Raw genomic sequence first — 17,772 nt, 5'->3', positions numbered from 1 at the left:
TTGTCATCGTCCTTTGCTGGCAGTTCTAAAGATGAGTAAGTCGTGAATCTAGGCAAGGATATCATAGGGCTTATTCCCGATGAAACTATTGTTCTACGTTTATCAATCCAACTCCGTGTAGACTCTGGCTCTATTCCCATAGATTTTAGATCGATCTATCCCCGCGGGGAGTCTCACTAGATTACTTTCAGTTAATCCGACTTAAATGTCTGTCCCGCCTACTACAAGCTGTAAGGAGGTAATTAACTTTCGTGTCCGCCCGGCTGACAGCTATATAGCGTGAACCCCCAGGGAGTTAAGTCGATCTAAAGTAGGTCGATCTAATCTATGGAAATGGGGTGTCTGGCTGAATGCAATCAGATTAACACACCTCCTTGTTTCCAACATACTCGTATAATCACCAGCTTTTCTGCATTCCACTCAATGCCAGACTTCAGGAGACGTGGTCATTAATCTATTCATCTGACTGCATGCAGCGAGAGTCCCCGCGGACTTGGATTGATCAACGTATAACGATAATGTCATTGGGAAAGAGCCCAAGCACACCCGCGCTGGATATAGATCTAGGCCAACTGACAGCCCCGGGTGTATTTACACGTCAGTGAGCGGCGAGAATACACAATGGGTTGTTTTTTTTGTCTTTTGTGTACATTGCCATAATCCGTACTTATATATATTTTAGGCCTACATTTTTTACTGAATAACGAGGTAGTTGTCTATTTTATATAACAGGATTCAAATTCGTCAGCGCTAAATAAAACCCAAGATATGTGGCACCTTAGAAGCGGACTTGAGCTTGATACCAAATAGGTTTGATACGTCTTATCTGTTATTGACAAATTAATCAGTTGCATTGTATACTAGCATTTTGAGGAGTATAGGCCTGAGTCACAAACAGGAAATATTGAGAGTAAGTATTTGACATCTTTTGGCGAATACTAATAATTATTAACTTAAAAACGGAAAATACGTTAGCTGGAAATACAACAGCATGGACCAGGTGAGTAAAACGATCAGGTATTCATCCCACAGCAGATGGTGCTGCTCCTGATGTTCAGAAACTTCTGGAAACTAAAGATAAAATATAATAAACTTAATGCAGCCAACTATAAAAATCGGAAATCATTTTCCTTTGGAGCAAAATTTGATGAAAAAAATAAAAGCAACACAATGAATTAATAAATGAATTAAGAATTAGCTTTAAAAACAAATTAAAACGTGTTACTGCTCTCGGATAAAAACTATTTAAAAAGTGTTCAATTTTTTTTAAAGTAAAGAGTCTACTGTTGCTAGGTTAAAAGACCACCAGTTACTGGTAACGACAGGACGTGTTAATAGTGTTTTTTTCCCCTTGCTATTCCTGAAACTCTGGGTGCTAAGGAAGACAGAAAATGCGTGCTGATGGTGGGATCCAGTTCTCAATAACTTCTGAAACTTGGGTGACAGTATTCACACGAGAGCCTGCGTCTGAAGAATAGACAGGACAATGCGATTTGTTCTGGTATTGTAGGCCTGCGTCTGAAGAAGAAACAATTAATTTCAGCACGATATGCCTGTGCTAGCATTGTAGACCTACCCTATGATATCAAGGGCCTTTAAGAGGATATACAGAATTAAAGTATAGGCAATACAATATATATGTAACAGAGTGTTTTGTAGGTCTGAAGAAGAAACAATAAAGGGGTTTTCAGCACAAAGTCGATACTAGTATTGTGTGGGAGTCTTACGTAGAAATATGACGTCTGCCATCTAAGTCTGCTGTCAAACTGTGATAGATGTTTGTGTCAAAACTATTTGTGAGCTTTTCTTTATTTCTGTTTTTAATACAAACGAGGTTTTTTAAAACTCTAGTTTCCATTTAACAAAGCCTACTCTGAGGTTGTTCGGGCTGTCGTATAATGTCTTTTTATTTTTTTGCCTTTATTCAATGTAAGTTCCTTACAAATGCAGTGATGACAGGACGTCGACAGCAACTAATGTGGTATCATATACGGGTGAGCAAGGAGGATTTTTTTCTTTTCTTTTCTTTTCTTTTTTTTTTTTTTTTTTTTTTTTTGGGGGGGGGGGGGGGGGAGGGGGGTGGTTAGAGGTACGGGGAAAGGTGTCCTTTTTCCAAAGCACTATGACGGATTCTGACCTTGTCTTAAATTAAAAAATGAAGACGATGTTTCAAATTGCAGTATTTTTCTTGAAAGTCCACTTCAGATATCAGTGCACGTTTTTATTTAAAGTTTAACCAGGATAACTGCAGCTACATGGACTCTTAAAATCAGAACAAGATTATGAATAAGAATATTAATAGGATAAATAATAAACTAATTCTGCAAGGATCAGCCCCCTGTGCGGAATTGTCAACCTCATCGTTACCTACTACCATTATTATAACGGGGCGTTTTCATTTCCCCGCCCTGTGGGTAAACAAAACAAACAGATCAACAAAAAAGAAGAAAGAGAAAAACATCCACCTTGCTTGAAACATAGGTCGATCCAACAATGCGAGGCATCTATACACGAGCAGCGATGCGATTCCTCCGCGTACTCACTCCAACAATCTCTTTCCTTGGCAACCTTTTCACGTTTTTTTCTCACAAGTCACGTGACTGAGCGATCGATCCACCTGCCTGGTATATGTTACGCGCTATAAAGGGGAAGGCTTTGTGGAAACAGACCTAGAAGAAGACCTTTTTTAATTCTTTTGTAAATTTGATATTACGACCTCAACGAGGAAACTTCCGGCATGAAGATGGGCCGTGCTCTCCAAACGGTCTCCCAGCCATGATGAAGGAGAGACCCAGAGGGATGTAAAGGCCATTAAACTGAGAGGTTATTCATTTTTGATCACTTGTCTCTGCACGCCATGGACCTTCTATCAGTCGTATGTAATAAGCACGGCTAGGTATTTCAAAAACAGACGACTCGGTGACATGACTGGGCTTATAGTTGGTCTAATTATAAAAGCCGTATTGGCCTCTTAAAATGAAACCACCATAAGCTTGCCTCAGTTTGCCGCCTTCCATGCTGCGTTCCTGCGGTAAGTAAACTAGCTAGCATGTACGTCCAAAAACTGAGCCAGGTTGAAACCGCCCTATGTCGCGAGAGGACTACATGAGAAGAATTCAATAACACGCGAGGGCATGTCTCCACATTGCGGAGCACCGTCTACCTGTATATTTGGGGGCTATTGTACGCATTCTGACCCCGATTGCCCTCTAGCGGCACAATTAGAGCCTGCCTCATTGAAAGATATATTATATATACCGGTAGGTTATACGTCAGGGGGACGGACGCTAATATCAGAAGTAAGTAATCCTCCTCGATCGTTATTAGAACATATCTAGTATTATTTTGATATTCCGGATTTCGTTGCCTATATGTGAGAGGTTTGGCAGTAGTATTGAAATCGACCCAAAAGCTTATTATTATTAGAGCATATGCTTGATTGTGTGAACTATATGCCGTTGGAAAACAAAGTTGATTTGACGTAGTTCTAAGCTGTGCAGCCTCAAAGCTGGATTTAGGAAGTTTATTGCACAAAGGGGCGTTGAATGTTCGTAAATGTTGTTGGTCTATACGAGGTCAAGATGTTCGAATTTAGTGCAAAGGTCTGGTAGCTCTCGTAGTCTTCGAGCAGGAAAAGTGGTAACGGCATTACCCAAACAAGAGCATTTGTTGCTAAACTCGAAAAATCTGAATATTGGTTATTAAGCGACTTAATGCCGAACCGGTCGTTTATATACTAAGGTGAAATGAAAGTCATCTTGAAAAGCAAACGTGGGGTGTCTGCTAGGTCTTAATTGCGTTAGCTGCGATCTTGGTTGTGATGATAACCGGAGTTTTGGCAACCCACAACTCCTTATTGCGTCCAACCTCCAGTGATATCGCATTCCTATTGTAAAACATTTTATAAAAGTTATAAAAATCCCTGTGCAGGGACGGATTTAGGCCGTCCTTTGGGTCTTCCGGAAGACGTTCAGATTTTCAAGTTTACACTGACGGGTATCTATTTTTTCTGTTGGAAGACGGTCAAAATTGAAGGATGAATCAACAGAGATAATTTGGAAGACTGTCGGTAAATAGCTCTAGATCCGCCCCTGCTATGTGTTTTTAGTTTCCAGAGTCCAGTCTATTCATTTATGTTCTATCCTGAAAGACCCGATGAGCGTTTGATTGAAAAATCAATAAAAAGTAATCAGAGAGCTATCTTATTTTTAGCAAAGTTCTATTCACTGGAGAAATACGCCCTCTTGAGGCTTAATTGCTATGAGATATGTGTCTTTTCTTGGACAACAAGGAATGGGGAGCATGGTTAAGAAAAGGGGCGGATTGTTTGAAGGAGGTACGGGATTTTTTAAAGAATGATAGGCCTAGGGTTGCGATGTCGCCGCAGCCGACCCTAGCCACCTTGGCATGGGGTCTAGGACCCGCTCATGAGTTCCGAAAAGCTTTGATTTTGGAGGGCAAACGGCGCCGTTTATTTTGTACGCTTTAGAACTATGATTGAGCTAGTTAAAATTCGAATTTCAAGAGGGGGATATTGGCATGATTTTTTTTCACAGCCCCCCTGACTTCCCTAAATCCGAAATTAAATAATAATATTTTAAAGTGTTTTCTGCATTGTTTACCTTAACATTTGTACTTAATGTTTATGTTTTTCCATTTTTTTGTTTCATCAAGACATACAACGACTGCGGTATAACCAGGGCGGCCTCTGCGCAGTATGGCGGCCATGGAGTTAGCTGTTGATACTAGGTGAGAAATGGAGGCACACTAGGGCCACATTCACAACCAACGTTTAGCCGCGGACTTACAGATCTGCCGGATCTATTGGTCTGCGGATCAACTTGTTCTGGATGGGACCTTAGTCGTATTTCTAATAGGAATAACTTTGTTTAGCGTAACTGACGTAATCAACCGACCAAGTAGGTGAACAGAGGGGGGTGTAATCCCTTCGTTCAGTGACATGAGTTTTCTTGTTTATTTATTTATTTATTTTTAAATTTTTTTTTTTCATTCTCATTTGTTCGTATTGTGAAACAGATTAAGATTGGGGGGTCATTACTAGCATTGTAACATGCAACTTATATATAAACTAGGCATTCGTAGGTCTATGTCTTCTGTATTTATTTTGGGCTTATAGTACGTGAAACACGATTAGAACCATACTTGCTAAGTCTCCTAAACGATTTTAGCAGATAAAGCTCAAAGTAAATAAATAAAATACTAAAAAAGTAAATAAATAAAATACTAAAATACTAAAAAATACTGATTTTGTATAACTTGCCCAAGTAACGTGTCAGGATGCAAGTCTAATCAGCCATTGCAATTCGTCTTGTCTAGACCTAAACCAGATCTCCAGGTAATGAACTCAAGAGAGCAGCTAGTTACAAACAAACCATTCCGTCTGCGCAAGCGCAGGGTAGATATCCTGGTGGCAACCTTTCTGATTGTGTTAGTTGTGACGGCGGTGATTGTTGCAGTTGTGTTAGGGACGACAAACCCTGTAGCAAGAGGTAAGACCATAAAATTTACTCCATGGCACGTGTAGGCCTATTTCTGCCTCAAATGGCACACTCAGAATTTTAAACAGTGCTGGGAAATGCAAAAAGGGACGTGGACGTTCCACACGTGCTGTCTCCCGCTGACGGTTTATACATTGTATGTAATTTTTGGATATTTGCTATTCCAAAGACACCAGAAAGTTTTGTTTTTGTTTAATGGTGAACTTTTTGAAAATATTTTAACTAAGCGTCTTTAGCTCTTATAATGAAATTTAATATGAACAACTTATTTATTTATTTATTATTTTTTTTTTTTTTTGCCAAAACTTTTAAAGATAAATAAATAAATAGGTATTAGAGAGGTACAAAGAAACAAAGCAAGCTTAATATGAAATTGTATTTCAGGTCGAGATGCGACGCCACAGTTAAGCAAAACAGAAAAGGCGAGAGATAATGGCGTCAAGTGGCTACTCTCGAGAAGAAACAAGAATTGGGGCTGGGGAAAGCGACTCGAAGCTGAAGCAGTGATGGCAGTTATATTAGCAGACGACAGTTGGCTTAATTGGTCGAATGCTGACACGGTAGCCAGCATAAATAGGATGCATATTGATATTTTGGCAGCGTTAGCCAAGTGAGAACCTTAAATTCTTTTCTGGTCGAAAGTGTAATCCAACTTATGATCAAAACGATTTCTTTGATCACACAACACCAGATTAACATATCATAAGAGACAACCTAACTATAGTAAACACTGGGAAGGTAGAACGGGATTTTCATAGTTTTAATTTGGACGTCCCATGTTCAAACGCAGTTTAAGTTCGGATGCAGGTGGTTTCTGATTTATGGGACGCTTTGGCTTAAAGCAAAATAATGCAGACATGTTGAAGGTGTTATTTTAAATCGGTTTCTTCTCGAATCATGAAGCTGTTCATATCATTCCAGAAATGCCACGCTTGACACCCCAGACTGGTTTGGCGGGAAATTGGCCCAGTACGTCTGCGCCCTGGTGGCCACGTGCTCCCATCCACGTGACTTCTACGGGTTCGACTTAGTGAAACTTTTGGAGGATCACGTGGACAACTATCCAAAACACGATTTTAATCACAATTTTGCGTTTGCCTGGGGTGTTTTGGCTCTTTGCAACGCAGGAGGAACAGTGAAAACGGAGCACATCGAACAGTTGACAAATAGCGCTGGAAATTATTCCTTTGGAGTGGGTAGGTAGTATTAGAGAGAACGAGAAAAATTGGAATAATTTTGATTTAATCGAGATTAACTCAATTCATTCAAGCAAGGTTTTTCTTGGTAAGTTTTGTCAAATAAAAGTAATTCTTCAAAGTTTACTTCCTTTTTAGAAGAGGCAGCACTCACCGTAATGGCATTACGTTGCCTAGAACCAGACGTCCCGTCGGTAGGTGGCGCTATATCCCAAGGGAAGAACCATCTACTGTCAGCGTACAACCCTGTGGATCACAGCTTCGGGGACGTGCACCAGACCGCCTGGGCCGCACAGGTGATGGTTTCTAAGGCACCGTGGTTGTCCTGCCCCCCCCCCCCCCCTTGTATCACAATCTTGAATTTATATACCTATTTATTTATTTATTTATTTATTTATTTATTTATTTATTTATTTATTTATTTATTTATTCAATATTTACACCAAAGCATGCACGCACAGTTAAAAATTTAAATATGGTATATTCGAGTCATCTGTTGTTAATTTTAATTGTTAATGTTTAAAAACATCAAAATCTTTTCATCTTATACTTATAATTCAACCCAGTCTTTTTAAGGTACGTGGTGCTTTTCCTGCCAGAAACGACTTTTAATGATGAGTTGAAAGTTTTCATTACAATATTCAGTCTGTTGTAAAATGTTTTGATGTGTACATGTATATTTGTGTGTTTCAATAGGCTCTAAATGCAATCGGGGGATATTCAAACTTGACAAACCAGTCAAATGACTTCTTAGTCAGCAAACAAGGTATAGTATAAGTATGGCTTCGAATTTTCAAATTGTGTGCGCACAAATAGACACTGCGTAATAACCTAAGAAAATTTACAGCATTCTGTTTTAGGCAAACATGTTGATTTTTTTTTCATTAAACAACTTTTTTACTTCTTTGTTTTCGTTTTTGCCGTTTGGCTCTCTTGTCTTTCATGCATTCCGTACATTAATTTTATTTTTGATTAATTTTTCAACCAGGAAAAGATGGATCCTTTGCTCAAGTTTCTACCACAATTCAAGTCTTACCATCATTGGCAGGACGCTCATACTTCGATATAAAAAATATGTCCAAAACAATGTGCCGGCAAAGTAGGTAGCACGCATGGAGCCTCTCTCTCTCTCTCTCTCTCTCTCTCTCTCTCTCTCTCTCTCACACACACACACACACACACACACACACACGCAGACTCCGTCACATTACTAGGAACCACATGGCAATGGTTCAAGATATTTATTCTCACATTATTATATAGCAGAATTTTTACAGTCATTGAATTATTATTATTATTATTATTATTATTATTATTATTATTATTATTATGTGCGCTGCCTGGGTTTCTCTTGTTAGGCACTATTCCTACCACTACGACGGCACCCACTAGATATATTAGAATAAAAGTTACCGTGGTCAGTGACTTGGTCAACATGACGGCAATAAACTCCACATTTAGCGTGGAAATCCCCGCTGGTGCGTCACTGTTTGATGCACTGGTGTTATTACAGCAAAATGATGCGTCCTTTAGGTACATAATGGCTTGATAGTGATCTCTTTGATAATTGTTAAGTAAAGTCTTAAAATACGACAGAGTAAGTTAACTTTGATTAGTAGTTGTTAGTTAGGATATATGATATAAGCAGTGATTAGTAAAAAATGATAAATTTATGTGTACAATGTATGCATATTATTGATTTTTGTATATATATTGTATGCATATTATTGATTTATGCATATATTGTATGCATATTATTGAAAGGCTTACAGAAATGTTTAAAAATCGATTAAAAATATGCACACCAAATACAGTTCAGATAAATAAGACTAAAACAACAACAGGGCGTACCGGTGCAAATCCAATTAGTCTCGGATATATAAATAAGTAAACCAATCAGATTCTCTGTTACAGTTTCAGTAGCACGTCTAGCCAATGGGGTGAGCAGGTGACGTCACTAATGGGCGTGGCAAGCGGGAGTTCCACGAGGACATACTGGATGACAAAGAAACTCCCTGATGAGGCACTTACTGTCAGTAAGTTGATGTTTTGTCATATTTATACTTTAACTATTTAATGATGATATAATTTTCTCTGATAAATATATTTTGATGGGTTATATGATATGGAATTCAGTGGAGGACGAAGAAGTTTTTGATGTTTATTGGTTGCTCATTATTTATTTATATAGGTTTTTTTGGTACTTTTTAAATTAATTCATTCATATATATGGTCTGTGCCACCAGCATTCCCATATCGCCTAATGAATTATTTACGTCTCAGATGGAAAAAGGTGCCGATTTTGTTTTTAATTTTAGGTGTAGATAATTTCAAACCCACGGACGGGTCTCACATCGAATTCAGGCTGACAAGCTACTAGCGGTTCCAATTCTCCCACGTACAACATATCTCTGGATTAGACACCGGTGAATAACTGTGGCATAAGTACATGGACAGGATCAACGTGTTTTGACTCTTAGTGTTAAATGAAAAACAAGTCGCCCAGAAAATACAGCTTCCAAGTCCATGTGTAGTGTATGGAAGTTTACGTCATTTTTACATTACAAATCCGTCCAGAGAAAACTAACATGTGCAAGGGGTTTGTTTGTTTTTAACTTACAGTAGAGCCAGGCGATAGTTCTGAATATCCAAGACACGATCATTCAGTTGTTTTATCATCCTAGAACAAGTGAGAACCACGTTATAGGAGCCCAAATGTTTTTAGCCATGTGACGAGGTCTTATTTCTCTTCCTCGGCTTTATTTCCTTAGCCCGCCATTGGGCATAACTGCATTTAGTTATGAAATTTCAGAAACCCACAGTATAGGATGAGAACTACAACAGGATGAGAACTACGACTAGGAAGAAATATATTTATTTGTTCTTACTGCGACATGTAATAGCAGCCACAAAGAGAGCAATATGTTGTTGGTATTTTTTTTAAATTTCTTTTTTTCTTTTTGCATAATGATAATAAAAAGTGGGTATAAAATATCGATTGTTTTGTTCTGAATCATCCTTTGATGTCTTAACGATAAGTGGGAAATATTCTATCTCTGTGTGGTTGGAAAGCATCCTAAATCCGGCAAGAATTATAAGACTAAGTTCCCATGCCTACATCGATCCGTCTGGATTGACCTAACTCCCTGGGGGTTCACGCTAAATTGCTATCAGCTTAAGAAGCTTAAGTGTCTGTCACGCCTACCGAATCAACTAGGGGGGTAATTTACTTTTGGCACGCTTGGCCTCGCCGATAACAGATAGCAATTTGGTAAGACTACCCGTGGAGATAGATCGATCCAAATATCTGCGGGAATGGTCCCTTAGTTTGTGCGTAAATGACTTTTTTGTTTGACGTAATGTGCAGTATAGAGACGTCTCGTCTCAAACAGCATCTTCTGCCACACAGTGAACAAAACTCAGCTGATCATAAAGTAAAATTAAGATCGTTGGATTTTTTACTATTAGTCCGTAATGGTGTGAAAGAACGCACTGTAACTTGCCACAGCTCCTCAGTCTGAAAACGCCTGTACACAGTGACGTCACGAGTGCCTCCCCCTGACATACACTCTGTCGCCTGGTACATCTCAGGAACATGAAAACCAATTTAACAGCTTCATTTAGACATCCAGGTAAACATAGAGTGGGGAGCTTTTGAATGTAATGAGGTTTAGACCAGGATAGTAATTTGGAAAACTACGTACGTTCGTGCCCTGTTAGTTTGCCATTTCTTTTAACCGGCGAAGACGTTTTACTATAATTGATTAATATAGCATTGCTGGGGTAAGTATAATATAATTGTGTTTATTTTTCATTGGATATAATTGAGTTACTTTGAGAATGGCAACTTATTAATTTGATGGCCAATTTGAGGCTATTTGAATATACAGTGGGTTTTATCAGATGTAACATGGGATATGTGTGGTCAAATCAATTAAGTAACTGTGATTGACTGGTGTTAGGACTGTTAGTACGGCGTGTACGTGCGTGTTTTTACCCGCGAGGAAGCGTCTTTTTCTTTGAATCGACAGAAGAATCAATGAGTAAAAATCGAGAAATTCCTTGTTCAACTAGGTCATATTTCCCAGAGGACAATCGTTTGAATAGTATAAACCCACCACTAAGTCTTAACATTAATATGAATTGTAATCCTAAATCCTGCTTTTGCTCTCTCTTGCTACTTCCTTAGTAGCTATACTTTTTTGCTCTCAATATAGCTAACATAAAAAGATTAGGAATGTACATGCTTGTCTTCTATTGGATAGATTGGTGGACATCATTGCCCTATTACAAAGAACACGTCATGCATTGACTCTGTACAAAATTGTTGACACTTTTTAATATTTATTATTGCCAACATTATTTTAGATCGTTGTGGTACCATTTGCACTACGTTGCGATGAACAACGCTTTCTGTTCATCATCCAAGACTAACACACACAATGGGTTTCAGAGTTATCTTGCACTCCACGTCTATGGCTGCATTCACAACAGTGGACTAACAGATCCGCTGACCAAATATGGCCGACCCACTAAAATGGTTGTCGCGTAATCCCCGCAGGGAATCTATTCATTCAGTGTCTAATAGGGGATTATGCGGCAAGCTTTTAAGTGGGTCTCCATATTTGACTCTCGGATCTGTTAGTCCGCTGCTGTGAATGAGGTCTATTATTGGAGTCTCCATGGTGTACGGTACGTAGACCATGTGGTGGGCAGAGATACAATGTGGGGTGCGTATACTTCGCGTGTCACAACATTGGTCGCTAGGGACGTTTCTATAAACAAAACGGTTTGTACGAATTGTGTTCCAATTCTCGCTGCATTTCAATGTATTATTCACCAAACCGTCAGATATGTGCAAGAATGTATCTAGACTCCCAACTGCAACCTCTGTATCGTGCCTGAGCAATATGACTCCCCTGTTTCGCTGCCTTGTCGTCTAGTGACGTCATTTGGTCTATTCCCGGTAGTGAACACGACCAGAGATACCGTTAATAAAAGTATTACGGGTCTGCACCCCAGGTAATCATTAAGACGCTCCAGGTGAGATGTGAACAGAACCTCCAGAGGAATGTAACATTTTTAAAGGCTGAACGACTCTTGGCAGCATGGAAGGTAGGAATGTTTAGTAGCAGAGGTCTTCATTGAACAGGTAATGGTTTCATTTTTCTCACACTATGGCGCCTGTCAAGCGCTTCCATTGAATGGGGGGGGGGGGGGGGGGTACACAGTTCAAGCTCTATCTCAAGCATAGGTGTATATTTTTGACTGATTCAAAATATCTAAATATCTACGTTTTATAACTTGCAATTTGACTTTAATAAATTAAGGTTTTGGTAAACAAGTTAATTGTTATTTATTTTGTCAAACACACCAGTAACTTTGCCCACAGTAATAAGTTATATTAACGCAAAAGAACATGTAACGCGTTGCTATTTCAAGCAAGAAATTGAATGGTGCACAGCGTTCTCTTCAAGATTTGATAAATGTGAATTAATCTGAAGTTCAGGCCAAGAAAAGAAACTTGAAAGGAAAGCAGTGAGTCAATGTCGGGAAGATGCACCGAGAAAGGTCAAACATAACTACATGTACTCCTGTACGAGGATTGAGATATCTGTACTCTTAGTTTCAGATATTTTATTGGAAACATGGCTCTGCAAGAAACACCGCTTTGTTGTTTAAAGAAACTTTGATGGGTGCACACGATTACGTGTTACGTTCCAATGGAGAGTATTGTTTTTTTTTTTTCTTAGACGCCTCCCAGGCCTTATAAACGGGTAAGGCGTTTACTAACACTACCCGCAGATATTTCGGCACTAACGCCCATATTAACAACAAAACCCACAAATTAACCAACGCACCGTAAAATTATTTAGCACCAACAAAGCGATACCTAGCACTCATTAACATTCATCCACTCTGGTAGCGCTGGTTAATTTGTGGGTTATGTCGTTAATATGGGCATTACCGCTTAAACATCTGTGGGTCGAGTTATTAAACCCCTAATCCGTTTATAAGACCTGCCTCCTATAAAAAGGGTGATGGTTTGGCAGAAATGAACAAGACAAGACATTTTAGCTATAAGAGAGAGAGAGAGAGAGAGAGAGAGAGAGAGAGAGGGAGGATCGTTCGATGTTAGCTCAGAGGAACTGAATTTCTCCAGGAAGGGGGTTGAAAGGCGGCGGAATTTCCTTAAATCATTCTCGTGTGGTCTTTGAACAGCACGTTTCGCTGCCGTTTGAAGTCTATGAAGGGGAAACTTGATGATAGATGCTCCCTTAGCTGAAGATGAAAACACCTTTAAAGGCAATTAAATTGAATTATGTTCGCTATAGAAAGAAACCTTTCGTTTCGAAAACGGGACTGAAACACGATTCACCTCGATTTTGGAAACGTATGAGATTAATTTTTTCACGCGCATTAGCTGGTATTTTTAGCGGGGTTAGTTTAACCTTAGACCAATATTCACATTTGTAGGGCAACTGTCTGTTTTACATTAAGCTGCCATTTATTTGGCGTACATGTTTACGTAATGATAGTGCTTAAAGCGTGCTTATTATATAGTTTTGAATGTCTTTTCCACAAGATTTGTCTGTTGCTCTTTATGAAACCTTATGTACACATGTAGCTGTCCAAACGCTAATGTTACGTGTTAACTTGCAGAACGAAACGGGTAATAATAATAATAATAATAATAATAATAATAATAATAATAATAATAATAATAATAATAATAGATTAAATTGGAAAGAAAAGAAAGAAAGAAAGAAAGAAAGAAAGAAAAAAAAGTGACCCCTCTCCGTCACAGCAACGAAAGTAAGTAAAGAAAGCACACCAGGTGCGCCGTGAACAGAACCATCGTTGTTCTTGTGTAAACAGAGCCGAGCACATGCGTAAACACCGGTCCGATACTCTAGGTAATTACAATTTTTACTTCCAGCTGGACCCCGTCGCTCTTAGAAAGCTCCCAGTAGCCAGATAACAGATAAGGGTACCTCGTTTAATTAAATTTGCAAGTCAGAATATCCCTGTATCTAAGAAGAACGCAGTCGTTTTGGGGTTAAGTGCACTTTCTACATATAGGCACTTTTCAACTTTATCGTCTTTTCCAGACACTTGAGATACTTTGGCTAATTAATGTTAGCAGTTTGGTGTCTGAATGATTTCTATGGAAAATAGATACGTGTGTATGTGTTTCTTAATATTTCACATCCTGATTTTGTTGAATAGCGAAGCGAAGCGAAACGTCCAGGGGAAAGGCCAATTGAGAAAACATACATTGAGTAAAGTTCTTGCACTTATAATTCCTGAAGAAGCTTTTGAAACACTCATATCTTTGGATAGGGGTTATATTTTTTGTGCAATTTGTTTGGGTGTACATGTGATTGCCCGTTTCCATGAGAGAGCTTTTGGAATACCCGTATGGTTTTCCGGCAGTCGCAAGTCCGGGGGAACAGGAGCTTATTAACAAACTCATTTGGTGTACTGTAACAAATAACTTTATTTATAGTATGTATTTGTCAAACATGTTTTAATTATATTCATGACAAATGCGAGATGGCTTTAACTTGAAACTTTTCCAATATTGCAGTCCTTACGTAGGATCGGTTTATATACCATTCACCAGTAGTCGATTAAAACCTTTTGAAGGAGGTACGTACACTGTAAACCCTTGTCTGATGCATTTAAACTATTTCGCTTTCAGAACTAGGACCAAAATATCCAGGATGTCTAGCAAGAAGGGTTCCAAGAAGAAAAACAAACGGCCTCGAACAGGTCGCTACACGTCCAACGTGTTCTCCATGTTCAACCAGGAGCAGATACAGGAGTTTAAGGTAGGTGGGGCGGCTGATTGCGGTTGGTGAGACGGAGGTGTTGGTTGTGACGTACACATTGTGTTGCAGAGATAGGATTGATGAGATTGGTTGGGATGTTAACAAAACGCAATGGCGTGTCTAGGCTATTTCTAAAATGCTGCTTGGCTAAAAATGATTTTGGTGTCGTTGTTATCACTGTTATATTTTTCGAATTTCTAATATATCGATTTAGGCCTATTTATCTATCTTTTAGTGAATTTGATAACAAATTTACCTTATCGGCATATCTTTTGCTCTGTGATAGTGCAAGGAAACTTAAACTTTTTAAGTTTTTAAAAGAAGAATCTCCTCTAGGGTGCACATCTAGTACGGTGAAAGGGGTAAAAGCAGTTTCTTTATGTGAATGATATGTTCTTGATCTGTTTATTCCTTTTTATCATCATCACCTTTATTATTTCATTTTTTTTTTGTCAAACAGGAAGCATTCAATATGATCGACCAGAATCACGATGGTTTCGTGGACAAAGAAGACCTTCTCGAGATGCTGACGTCACTGGGAAAAGACCCGGATGATGACTACTTGGAGCAGATGGTGAGCGAGGCCCCCGGGCCGCTCAACTTCACGATGTTTCTCACGTTATTTGGCGAGAAACTCAACGGCACCGACCCTGCTGACGTCATAAAGAATGCTTTTGGGTGTTTTGACGAAAACGGTACAGGTACATGTACGCGCCTTTCATACCAATTCATTCACTGTCAAAATTAATACAGTTAAATGAATTCTTTACGTGTCTGAAAATATTCCAAAGTAAAATCTTTATGTCTGAAACTCTACAAAGCTCATAGCGAATCATTTTCTAGTTAGACCCCAAACACGATAAAGCCCCTCAAATGAAAGTATATCTGAAGCGTATCTGATGCGGATATTGAGAAATGTCAGGAAGACGCCCGGGGAATGGCGGTCTAGATAAATGATGGTTCAAAAACCTATGTAGAATTCCTTCAACTAATTTACCAAAAGTCGTTTTGGTCGTATGGGCGTTTAAACACATTGAGAACAGGTTTCGCCTGGAGGTTGAAGAAAATACATCATTCTTACAAAAAAGTCCTATAAGACCCTAAAGAAAATTGGGCCAATTGGGCCACTTATTGATGTAAATTAATTTGCGTTGTTATTTCCAGTGGGCTAGAAACCGTAATATAAAGACAGACCATTTGACGCAGTTGTGTAAGGGACCATTCCTAAAGATATTTGGATCGATCTACCTCCCTGGGGAGTCTCACTAAATTGCTGTTAACTAAACTGGCTTAAATGTCTGTCATATGCCTAGTAAAGCTGTTGGGGTAATTATCTTTACCCCCTAGCTGATTCGGTAGGCGTGATAGGCATTAAAGCCGGCTAGTTTACAGCAATTTAATGAGACTCCCTAGGGAGTTAGATCGATCCATCGATCCAAGCATGGAAACCCAATTTAAGTGTTCACATATTAGCACCTTCACTGGCGTCCTGGGAAGGAGGTGTTCACGGCAACAATCTGGTTAACACTTAAGATTGGACTTTCATTAGGCTCGTTGACACTTGGCCAAGTGCGTTAATTGTCTGAATTTAAGTCTAAGTGCAATGATTGAGTAGAGCTCTCCCTCTCTATGAAACCCTACTGTAATCTCCACGCTTTGCGTTAAAAACGTCAGAATCAAGTATACGTTTTGAGACTTAAAAGAATGCCACGGGGAGTCGATCCCCACATAAGTTTGACCCTCTGCCCGCCTTTACAGAGGGCGGGGTCTAGATTATCATTAGAGGAGATCAGGTGCTAGATTACAGAGGTATCCCAATTCAAGTACCGCGGTAATTTCATCCCGTTCACCTACACCAAACACAGCAGGCGTGTTGCCAAAGCTAGAGATAGTGGCCATCCTCGGATAAATGTTTCCCCAGTAGTTTCCACATCCTGACTACCCAGAAATAAAATATCTGGAGAGTTAAACGGCAAGGGCAGGGGATTACTAGTACCCTATTGCTTCTACCAAGTGAATTCAGCCATTTATGAGCAGGTCCAATGGATTTATTGTGTATCACGACCAGGCCTCATTACTAACCAGGTGTCTCTACTATTACAAAATGGCTGTAGTTTTTTTAAAAATTTATTTCAGGTAAGATCACACCGGAGAGACTTCGGACGCTGATGACGTCAATGGGTGACAGGTGGACGGACGAAATGGTGGACGAGCTGTTTAACGGAGCGCCGATTAAGAACGGAAAATTTGACTATGTGGAGTTCACGAGAATGCTGAAGTACGGGAAAAAGGATGACGACTAGACTGAGCAACGTCAGACTGAATTCGCTCGTCAGGGTTGGATGTCTATGACCGCATTCATATTCACCCATGATACTAGCCTGGTCGGTCTAACTTTGTGGTCGATTTTTGCGAAGTGCAATCTGTGCAATCAATTTAATTGTCTAACATGCTTCCTTGCGCATCTAGAGGCAATTAACCATCGTGTGCTGATTGAGATGATTCCACTGATTGAACTTTTGCCGGAATCCCCCGCAGACTTGGAATGGTCCAGCTGATACAAAGGGTGATTTTGAATGCACTCTTTGACTAATCAAGATCGGGCTGAAATGGATGTGTCAGACACAAAGTTGGTATATTTTCGCACCTGGTGTGTCGAACAACCAGTCCACATACGGAATGGATACATTGACCCTGTTAAGTGGCAAGTTCTCAAAAATGCTGAAGTGTCATAAGAGAGATGACGTATGAAAAACATTTTGATTAAATCGTCTTATATCAAGAGTGGCAAGCACGCGACTCCATGACCGACCGAGAATCTTGAGCTTGGTGATCATAATTTAACACTCTTTTAGATTCTTAAAAAGAAGTAACGTAGTCAAATATTTTATGTCATAATAATTATCAGATATAATCTCTGGTCTGTTCCTTAAATTAAGAGAGTTACGGTATATTTTCATACATAGCTATTTGTCCTTTCAGAAACTGTGAGCTGAAGCGCTGAAAACAATGCTTCATATGAAGGGTAGTACTGCAGTTATATTATTTGTGTAATACATTGTGCGATAAGAAACTACACGTATATGACGCTGTCATATTTGCCACATGTTTTAGATCTACATATAATTCGAAAGGCAAATATCGTATTGTTTTTATCAAGCACTGTTGCATTTATTTATGTGCTTCGAAGAATATATATGTAGAATTTCAATGAAGTCTAAA

General features: G+C 39.2%; 2 protein-coding genes across 6 annotated transcripts; both read left to right on the top strand.

Moving 5' to 3' along the window:
- Positions 1-2,528: 2,528 nt before the first annotated feature.
- LOC106153876 (cobalamin binding intrinsic factor) lies at positions 2,529-9,707 on the top strand. 2 transcript variants are annotated; one of them, XM_013528003.3, is made up of 11 exons: positions 2,529-2,823; positions 4,675-4,749; positions 5,338-5,510; positions 5,904-6,129; positions 6,441-6,715; positions 6,854-7,011; positions 7,412-7,481; positions 7,704-7,814; positions 8,074-8,248; positions 8,630-8,751; positions 9,034-9,707. In XM_013528003.3, exons 2-11 carry the CDS (start codon positions 4,718-4,720, stop codon positions 9,093-9,095), a joined length of 1,404 nt encoding a protein of 467 aa, XP_013383457.2. In that variant the 5' UTR covers positions 2,529-2,823; positions 4,675-4,717; the 3' UTR covers positions 9,096-9,707. The 2 variants fall into 2 exon arrangements, with proteins under 2 accessions (XP_013383457.2, XP_086850148.1); XM_086994022.1 differs by lacking the exon at positions 2,529-2,823 and adding an exon at positions 2,947-3,031.
- A 640-nt stretch (positions 9,708-10,347) lies between these two features.
- LOC106153877 (myosin regulatory light chain 12B) lies at positions 10,348-17,761 on the top strand. Of its 4 annotated transcripts, XR_015335728.1 has the most exons (5): positions 10,348-10,498; positions 14,421-14,550; positions 15,011-15,257; positions 16,687-17,379; positions 17,533-17,761. XR_015335728.1 is itself a non-coding variant. In XM_013528006.3 (4 exons), the coding sequence occupies exons 2-4, from the start codon at positions 14,443-14,445 to the stop codon at positions 16,851-16,853; spliced, it is 516 nt and encodes a 171-aa protein (XP_013383460.2). In that variant the 5' UTR covers positions 10,348-10,498; positions 14,421-14,442; the 3' UTR covers positions 16,854-17,761. The 4 variants fall into 4 exon arrangements, 3 of the variants coding, with proteins under 3 accessions (XP_013383460.2, XP_086875561.1, XP_086875562.1); XM_013528006.3 differs by having other exon boundaries at positions 15,011-15,251; positions 16,687-17,761; XM_087019435.1 differs by having other exon boundaries at positions 16,687-17,761.
- Positions 17,762-17,772: the final 11 nt, after the last annotated feature.

Source organism: Lingula anatina, chromosome 8, assembly GCF_051362555.1.
Source record: "Lingula anatina isolate TDL-2025a chromosome 8, LinAna3.0, whole genome shotgun sequence".
In the NCBI taxonomy this organism is placed as follows: domain Eukaryota; kingdom Metazoa; phylum Brachiopoda; class Lingulata; order Lingulida; family Lingulidae; genus Lingula; species Lingula anatina.
The sequence above is the reverse complement of the archived record's forward strand: the minus strand, read 5'-3'. Positions and strand labels throughout refer to the sequence as shown.

What these genes read in the sequence shown, in the direction of transcription:
- LOC106153876 (XM_013528003.3), top strand. Translation starts at nt 4,718, where the DNA reads ATGGCGGCCATGGAGTTAGCTGTTGATACTAG. An exon ending in ATTTTGGCAGCGTTAGCCAA is followed by an intron (nt 6,130 to 6,440) that starts GTGAGAACCTTA and finishes ATATCATTCCAG; the next exon opens with AAATGCCACGCTTGACACCC. An exon ending in CAAAATGATGCGTCCTTTAG is followed by an intron (nt 8,249 to 8,629) that starts GTACATAATGGC and finishes TCTCTGTTACAG; the next exon opens with TTTCAGTAGCACGTCTAGCC.
- LOC106153877 (XM_087019435.1), top strand. Translation starts at nt 14,443, where the DNA reads ATGTCTAGCAAGAAGGGTTCCAAGAAGAAAAACAAACGGCCTCGAACA. An exon ending in AGCAGATACAGGAGTTTAAG is followed by an intron (nt 14,551 to 15,010) that starts GTAGGTGGGGCG and finishes TTTGTCAAACAG; the next exon opens with GAAGCATTCAATATGATCGA. An exon ending in CGAAAACGGTACAGGTACAT is followed by an intron (nt 15,258 to 16,686) that starts GTACGCGCCTTT and finishes AATTTATTTCAG; the next exon opens with GTAAGATCACACCGGAGAGA.